The 9,286-nt window shown below is 37.0% G+C and overlaps 2 protein-coding genes across 2 annotated transcripts; one reads left to right on the plus strand and one right to left on the minus strand.

Moving 5' to 3' along the window:
- The first annotated feature begins 751 nt into the window (after nucleotides 1-751).
- Nucleotides 752-2,241, plus strand: LOC128861021 (superoxide dismutase [Cu-Zn]). Its single transcript, XM_054098884.1, has 3 exons — nucleotides 752-947; nucleotides 1,560-1,778; nucleotides 1,838-2,241. The coding sequence occupies exons 1-3, from the start codon at nucleotides 882-884 to the stop codon at nucleotides 2,012-2,014; spliced, it is 462 nt and encodes a 153-aa protein (XP_053954859.1). The 5' UTR covers nucleotides 752-881; the 3' UTR covers nucleotides 2,015-2,241.
- A 445-nt stretch (nucleotides 2,242-2,686) lies between these two features.
- Nucleotides 2,687-6,661, minus strand: LOC128861019 (ATP-binding cassette sub-family F member 3). Its single transcript, XM_054098883.1, has 10 exons — nucleotides 6,254-6,661; nucleotides 6,090-6,198; nucleotides 5,859-6,021; nucleotides 5,574-5,794; nucleotides 4,870-5,517; nucleotides 4,627-4,800; nucleotides 4,314-4,494; nucleotides 3,908-4,217; nucleotides 3,753-3,844; nucleotides 2,687-3,014 (listed from the first exon to the last, which is right to left on the minus strand). The coding sequence occupies exons 1-10, from the start codon at nucleotides 6,324-6,326 to the stop codon at nucleotides 2,859-2,861; spliced, it is 2,127 nt and encodes a 708-aa protein (XP_053954858.1). The 5' UTR covers nucleotides 6,327-6,661; the 3' UTR covers nucleotides 2,687-2,858.
- Between the last annotated feature and the right edge of the window lie 2,625 nt (nucleotides 6,662-9,286).

Below are 9,286 nucleotides of genomic sequence, written 5' to 3' on the forward strand. Positions count from 1 at the left end.
AATGAGAGCCCCATGTAAATAAAAAATTACTTCCCTTCCGTATTGTAGTACCGTAGATTTTACCGCAGGATTTTTGAAAATTCCCGTAGAACCCTGTCAGCTGATTGCTCTCTCACTGCACAGTGTTGCCAAGCAGTACATTTCGAAATCATTTAATTTTTGTTAAAATAACTTAAAAACAATGTTGAATAATGTTAATTATAGTTAAATGAATTATTTGCATTTGTTGGTTTTTGGCTTTGGTTGGAAAAAGCGTGTAAGCAAAAATATCAATGGCAACATTGTGTAGATACAACCAAACACATACACACTCAAACCGATGTATTGTGTAAATATGTAATTAAAGGAACTCAGTTGTTCTCTACGAGAGGAGTTTTGCTCAATTTTGTGCTCTTTAGTGGCTGCGGTAAGGGAGTACCAAGGCGAATTTATTACAGATGACAGCAAACACATATAAGTAAAACCCTACATGTATTTGTTGTTGCGTTTGGTCCAAGCATCACGTCAAAATCGTAATCAAATGTAAACATACGAATGTAAACATACCAATACATACAAACAAAGCATATCATTTTGACGTAAGCCATACCTACGGCGAAAAATGCAGCTGGGTGAATGCTGTCACCTTAATAAATCCACCTTGGGGAGTACGGTATGTCGGTCACTGTGCCCGCACTCACTCGAAATTGTTGTGAATAGCAGCGATGTAACAATGCAACCCTGCAATTCGCTGCTATTTATTCCAAGTACTGTTCCAAGCACTGTTCGATTTACATGCAATCAGTTCGGTCTTAAATCGACTATATAGCTTATCGCGTTTAACTTCGTGCTGGAGAAAATTATTTTTGTCAGAATCAGCAGAATATATAAAACATTCAATAATGCCTGCTAAAGCTGTATGTGTAATTAACGGTGATGCTAAGGGTACCGTTTTCTTCGTGCAGGAGGTGAGTGAGCTGAATAATCAGAGATTCTTGGTTCTATTGGGGTCCAAGGTCATGCCACCGGCGGCTGCAGTAGGGCTCTATATTACATTCGGAAACCGAACTAGTATTTATCAAAGTACAAATACAATAATATCCAGCATGAATAAGCATTTGTAGTGTTAGATTATTACAACAAAAATGTAGAATTAATTATCTGTTTGATGAGGATGTGATAGTACTTCGTAGAGTGCGGTAAGGTTTTTGAAGTATCGTTATTCGCGATTGTGGTTAAGTGCAATGCTTATTTTGAATGAGACTGAAATGTTTAGTTGTATTATCAAATTTAAAGAAATATTGCGAAATTATATGTAGCCTTGCTCACATACTTACTTTGTATTTATATGTGTGTCGGTTTGGCTTTTATTATAATGTATGCTAATTTATTACGATCGTCAGCGGCACGTATAACTCCAGGAATGTAGCGGTTTCTAATTTGAATTGGATTGGAAGATATGTATTTATATACTGTGTATAAAATAGATCTTTGGACGACTCACGAATTTATTTTTAAAATTATCATTACCTTATTTGCTTGCATAAATTATACTAAATTTTTTCTGTCATTCATTTTAGAATGCTAATTCGCCTGTAAAAGTGTCGGGTGAGGTCTTGGGACTCTCCAAGGGTCTACATGGTTTCCATGTGCATGAATTTGGAGACAACACCAACGGCTGCACATCGGCTGGTCCCCATTTCAATCCAGCTGGAAAAGAGCATGGAGCACCAACCGACGAAAACCGCCATTTAGGCGATTTGGGCAACATTGAAGCCAGTGGCAATGGTTCGACAAAGGTTCAATGACTTAAATTAAAACTTTTTTGTTCGGTTTCTAATCTTTCGCTTACTTGAAGGTTGATATCTGCGATAATCAGATTACACTGTTTGGCCCCAACAGCATCGTTGGACGCACTATTGTTGTGCACGCTGATCCTGATGACTTGGGCAAAGGTGGTCACGAATTGAGCAAGTCGACAGGCAATGCTGGTGCACGACTTGGTTGCGGTGTCATTGGCATTTGTAAGGCTTAAACGCTGAAGAGACGACTATAAAGCACCATATTTTGATTGAAAAATAGTTTGGAAACTTTATAAACATATAAATATATAGAAATAGCTTCATATGTTATAAAATATTGCACTTAGCACTTCAGGAACTGAATAAAAATAATGCATGTAACTCAAAGTTACCGCTTACTGTTGGGAACTAACAAGTATATTGAAATTATAAATAAAAAATGGTGAAATGCAGAACGAAAGTTTCCTTTTTATTACCTAGATGCTATTATTACCTAGTTTAGTAACGTTCCCACCAGTCGGTTCTACGTTAGCGGAGCCACCCGGCTTTATATCCGAGTACTTAGGATTGTCGCTTCAGCAGCATTTCTCGTATATGAATATGAATGTTTATGCTGCTACAACAGGAACAACTAGCTTGATCTCGCTAAAACTCTCAGATAGAAGTGTAGCTCACAAAATGCTTTCCAACGAGGATCTCCCTTATAGCAGAGGTAAATCAAAGGCGCAGTCGAAAGCGGAACCTTCACAAACTGAAAACATTTTTCGGGCATCCGAATTTAACATAGTTCAATATGTGTTGAGCTTACTACTGAAATGATCTTAGACAAAAAATTGTCCTACAATAAATAAATTCGATACGAAGGTGTCACAACAACGAAATGTTTTCATAATAAAAACAGAAAATAACATTTATAGCGTTTACCGCTTGTTTTCATTTTATTTTTTTCATATGGATGAAATCTAATAATTTATATGCAATTGTAAAATCAATATCAGTGCAGTTTACTTTTGCAGTGCACGAGCATTCATTACAATTAGAATAAATACAAAGTACAATTTTGCACTAAAATTCAATTTAACTATTCGCCGCTTCGATTTCTTTGTATACTTCGCGTTTGTATTCATCCAGGCCGCCTTCCATGCCGCGCACTGTACGATTGCCGCACACCCAAAGCTCTTTGCAAACCACCTTAATGAGACGTTCGTCGTGAGATACTAAAATTACGCCACCCTGTAGAGTGTAAAAGATTCGATTAGCGCAATTTATGTTGTTGTTTTTTCATATTTGCATAACTAAAATAATTTATACATTTGATATGAAAAGCGAGGCATAAGTCTGTTTATCCGTTAGCATTGTTGTTGTGTGCTACCTAAGTTTAGTATTTTCGATTAAGATAAAGCATAAAGCAGTCCGCATGCACTCTTAGGGATTGTTGCTTGACCGAGAACCTGGGCCGATATAAATCAGTGCTTTCGCGTAACGTAGACTTATCATGGCGAAAGCAACAATGCCGCAGGGCGATTTAAGTGATAGCGAGTATTTCAGAAATCACTTCCCTTCATGATAATATAATTTATTTATATGCATTTCGCTTTGCACGGCCACTCAACTCAGCCCAGTATAGTGGCATCCTAATTTTCTTCAAAAAATCAGTTGCAGGAGGTATTGTGAAGAGCGGTGTTCGAGAATCATTTTTAATAGGTTTTATCCATAAATCGATAGAAAATTAAATTTTAGGAAGCAACCTGGAAGCTCAAGTCCTTAGCAATAATAGAAATATGTTAAATTCTCGTACAAAGTCGAAAAAGTCTGGCCTGACCCATGTGCCCAAAAGGGGGTTAATGTCGAAGTGCATACCTCTGCTACGTATCTTATCATATCTCCCACCTTGCATACTTCATTTTTACATATTAGATAAGAATAACATTAACAAAAACTAGAACTACATCAACACAAATATAAATATACCTGAAATGCATTAATCGCTCTTCCTAAGGCATCAATGGTCTCAATATCCAAGTGATTTGTAGGTTCATCAAGTACCAAAAAGTTAGGATCGGCTAAAAAATTAAATTCCGCATTATTTAAAAAAAAAAAAAAATTCACATTCCTTTATACAATACCCATGCACATTTTTGCCAGAGCGACACGCGATTTTTGTCCTCCTGATAAACTAGCAATGCTTTGTAAAGCCAATGGACCTGATATTCCAAAACTACCCAATTGTCGGCGATATTCCTCGTCCGGCCGTCCCGGGAAGAGTTCGGCCAATACGCCAACACAGGTGGTATTCATATTCAAATGGTCGACATGATGCTGCGCAAAGTAGCCAATACGTAGACCACGGTGTGACACAATATTACCATGGATAGTGGTCAATTGACCAACAATGAGTTTTAATAGTGTTGTTTTACCAGCGCCATTTTCTCCCACCTAGAAAAAATGCATAATTCTTAGAAATCATTGCATATACATATGTATGTGTGTATGAAGTTGCTTAGGAAATAATGCTTTCAAAATTTGACTTACAATACAAATTCTAGAATCGGAGGTAGCTGATAGATTCACATTTTTAAAAACGGGCAATGGATCTTCTTGATTGTATCTAAATTCGATTTCGGATAAAGCTAGGACCGGTGGATTTAATGGTTCAACATCGGGGAATTTCAGTTTAACTTCAGTTTCTTTCTCAACAGGTTTCAATTCCGGTCTGGAACGGGGTGTTGAATAAAAAAGGAAATACATATATTAGCTATGAATATATTCCATAAAGGGCATTAAGAACTAGCAGCGCACACCGTTGTGACATGACTAAATTCAGAAAAAGATTTCAAAGACTTACAGTTTTTCTAGCATTTTAATTTTTGACTGCACCGACGAAGCCCGATTTGCATTGTAACGGAAGCGATCAATAAATTCTTGCACGTGCGCACGATGTGCCATTTGTGCTTCGTACTCACGCCGCTGGGCCTTCAACTTTTCGGTCTTTGTCTTTTCAAACTGCTCATAATTACCTCTAAAAGAAAAATAAACTTATAGCATACAACAGAGCAGGCACATTTCTTTATTTCATATATCAACTCACTTGTAAGCTTCAAGAGCCTGGGAATGTAGATGTATGATATCTGTTGGTACAGTTTCCAAGAAGTTACGATCGTGAGAGACAACTAGCAACGTTGTCGGCCAAGATTGAAGGTAATTCTCCAACCAAATGATGGCTTTGATATCCAACATGTTGGTAGGTTCATCGAGCAATAGTAGATCGGGTTTGGAGAAAAGCGCGCGGGCCAATGCCAAACGCATACGCCAACCACCGGAAAACGATTTGGTCGGCCTTTGCTGCATCTCCGCATCGAAGCCCAAACCACGTAATATAACAGAAGCGCGTGCCACCGCCTTATCAGCTTCAATGTTCTGCAACTGTGCATATACTTCATTTAATTCGGAACTTAATTTCGTGTCCTGCACGCCACTGTTTAATGTGGCAAGTATCTCTTTTTCGCGGTTCAATAACCGATTACGCTCTAAATCACATTCCAAAACACTATCAACGGCTTTGGTATCATTACCCACTACTTCCTGCTCCACATGCAGTACGCTGATGTGCGAGGGTATAGCTAATTGGCGATCAGAGATCATGCGTAGCAACGTAGTTTTACCCAAACCGTTACGGCCGACCAAACCGTATCGTCGGCCACAAGACAACAGTAAATTAGCGTTCTGCAGCAGTACCCTGCAAAAAAAGTATATAAGATGGTGTTTCGTGTGATTATATAAGTATTTTCGTACTTGTCGCCAAATGCCAAATCGAAGTTTTCGATTTTTATATCCATCGAGCGATTGGTGCCCTTCTGTTCCATTTTTGTATTTTTCTTGCTGAGCACTTGCGAAGCGGTAGCAGTCTGTAGCTTCACGGGTGCTGCCACCACTGATTTTCCCACGTCCTGCCTTTTTTCCTGTTTTTGCTGTAGCTTTGCCTCGGCCTTCTCCAATTTCTTGCTGTCAACTTTCTACATTTCGAAATGTATATTTTTCCATAATTGTTTCTTTAAATATAATACAAATGTAACATACCGATCCCCCATCCTTCGAAGTGAGCCATATGCTTTGCATATGCCTGTCAACATTTTCCATCTCTTTGGCCATGGCGGCAATATTAACGGGTGCATTTAATACTTTGCGTGCCTCATTCTTCGTATTCTTTTTGATAATGTTATAAAACTCATCACAGAGTTCTCTACGAATAAAGAAAATATCAACCAATGTATTTATTTTATTTAGTTTAAGTAATTTGATATAGCAAACCTGATATCATCCTCGGTTTTCTCTGTATTAATGCTTTGGAGAATATCACCCACTGCTTCATATATGTCATCGCATGACTCAAAATCCTCCAAACTGCCACAGAGTACACCTATACAGCAAATGCATACATAAGATGAATGTTACGCTCGCAGCGATTTACTCACCTTCTATATAATCTTTTAATTCATTATCAATGACTGGAAATTCGCGTTGTAAAATATGCGTGAATTGGCTCATTTTTATCCGTTTGCACACTTTTTCACTATTGCAACGTTATATACTTTCACTGTAACCAACTAACATTCACTATTTGATCACGCTGAGTTTCCACACTGTTGCGCTGTTGAAGATACAGTTCGGCCGCTGCTATTCAATGAATTCTCCTCTGTGCAATTTTAGTAGCGCTTCACGGAAAAGTGGCTACCGCTGATAAAGTAATATTTCACCACCGCTCTACATAAGATTTATATGATATTTTGCACAAATTCAATGCAATTACTTCACTACTCGCTACACGCAAAACGCAGGAAAAAGAAAAGGTAATTGTAATTCTACAAGCTGTAGAAATAACAATTGTCAAACGTCAACCATGTGGAGTGCTGCCATTTTTTGCGACTTTCATTTTTTCACTTATGCGTTCACTTGTACAGGTGTCAGTGTCAAAGTTAATCTAGTGTTGGGGCAAACACAAATCCGCCAAAAATGTATTGCTTTTAAAAACTATTTGCTTATATTTAACCGTTTTTAACCCTACTGGGATCTATGTCCAGCGATTTTTCTTTCATAGATTAAATTTATTGGCATAATGCCGAACAGAAACACGTTGTTGGGATTTTATATCTTAGGAAAACGGCAGGGAGCCCCCACTTTTGATATACTCTAAACATCTTAAATCTTAGCTTTACATATATGAGCCTTTGCCGTCGAATAGAAAAAATTCACCAATTCTCTAGAAAAGAACTCAGAGGTTAAAATGTTGAATTACCTCTTGTTTATATTTACCGTTTTTTGAAATGTGTGATAAAAACTTAAAAAAAAAAAAAACAATCCCTGTTAAGTCTGTTATTTTCTGCTTTACAAGTAAAAAGCCGCAGAACCGAAATAATTGCTTAAATCTGAAGATATGCCGTGGATCCGAATTGTAACGGAAGCAATGGTTCACTCCAGTGGCGTAGATAGGGGGGGAATCAAGGGGATCAATCAGGCCCCCCCATGAGAAATTGAAACTAAAATTTTTGAAAAATTGTACTTATACATGTATATGCGTTCATTTCTCGAAATGCCTTCAACCTTTTTGCAGTATGACATCATTTACACCACTTTAAAATGAGATTTCGAACTTTTAATATGTTTACATATTATCAATGTAATTTTTCAACTTTCGTTACCTTTGAGTCGTGAATTGCAAAAGGTTAATTTAGATTTGGTCCAAGCCGGGGATCTCGCCAAAGATTTGCGCGAGGAAGTAAAAAAGATTCGCGCAAAAGAAGACGCTTTTTCTGCAATTTACGAAGCTTCGAAAAAAATTGCTGAAAATCTTGACATTGAGATCAAACACAAAAGAATAGCGCGCAGACAAAAAAATTGAGCAAATCCTGAAGTTCCAAGCACGGAAGATTATTTTCGTGTGACAGCGTTCAATCCTTTTCTAGATTTTTATATCGTGGATCTTGGAGAAAGATTTACCAAACATGAAAATATATTCGAAGGATTTTCGGCCCTATTCAAGAGTGATTTGAACGAAATCGACAAAGCAGCTGATAAATTCATCAAAACAGTCGAGTTTTACCAGGAATTTCTCATTACGGGGCCACATGCTGTTCTTGTCGAATTAAAAGTGTGGAAGAGATATTTAATTCGTAAAGGCGATATCAAACCTGGAAACTCATTGGATGCACTTGATCATTGTCCAGAAGAAAATTTTCCGAATATCAATGTGTTGCTAAGGATATTAGCTACTTTACCAGTATCAACATCTACTGCGGACCGCACTTTCTCTAGTTTGAAATGGATAAAGACGATTTTGAGAAACACGACAAAAGAAGTAAGTTTCTTTAAGATCTGAATCTTTTCTCTAAGATCTATAAATTTTATTACAAAATTAGACATTTATTTTTGTCTCTTTTTTTTATTGTAGGATCGCTTGAAAGGATTGACTGCTCTAGCTATTCATCATGATATTCCAATCACAGCTGATGAAGTCATAGATGAGTCATCGAAGAAATCCCGAAAACTTGATTTTCTTCTTTAATTGATGCAAGAATTTTTTGCATATTGAGGGCATCCAAGTAAAAAAATGTATCCGTAATTTTTTGTTTGTTTATATAGAGTATGGTAAGTGATTCAAATGATTATGGAAAAAGAAAACCGATAAAAATATATTGAATGTAAAAAAAAAAAGATATTGTCAAATTATATCCCCCCCGCCGCCCCCCCCCGCCCCCCCCATCACAAAAAGCTATCTACGCCACTGGATCACTCCGAACTGTGATGCTATGATGACGATGATGATTAAGATTTACCTTAACCCCTTCAGACCTGAATTATTGTTAATGGATAATAAAATTATTTTTTTACTAATTATTAGTAAGAATGACATCATAAAAACAAATGTGTGAAAAATCATACATATTTATCAAGTTTTTCGAAGTTTACGGCATGTGCACAATTATGCACATTAGGTCCCAAGTGTTGTCAACAAAGTAAAATAAAAATATTATAAGGCTTTAAACATTATGTGCATAATTCTGCACATGAGGCCCGAAGGGGTTAAGAACTAAGTAGCATTTTAGAATCGTCGTAGTTGTAATACCATGGCCCCTATTATGAGTTACATTCGATCTTCGATATTCGCTGGTTGTCGAAGATCGAAAATCGAATGTCAATTTGGTATTATGAGCGGTGCAACCCTATCGAAATTTTCGTTGTTTACCGAATTTAGAGTCGAATGCAATTTTGCTTTCGATTGTGTAGCGTATTGTGGGAAAACTTGTTAAAATGTAAGTTGTTTGCGATTATTTATTGTTTTATAGTAACTAAATAATAAATATATACTAATTTTGTTAATATTATGCAGGTCGAAAGTCGTGAGTACCAAACAACAATTAGAAAGGCGAATCCACAATTCGCAAAAGGGGTTTGCACCAAAGTTCAAGCAGCAAAAAAATTGGAGGAATTTACAACGGAGCTGGATTGCT

This window comes from Anastrepha ludens, chromosome 4, assembly GCF_028408465.1.
Source record: "Anastrepha ludens isolate Willacy chromosome 4, idAnaLude1.1, whole genome shotgun sequence".
Taxonomy (NCBI): Eukaryota; Metazoa; Arthropoda; class Insecta; order Diptera; family Tephritidae; genus Anastrepha; species Anastrepha ludens.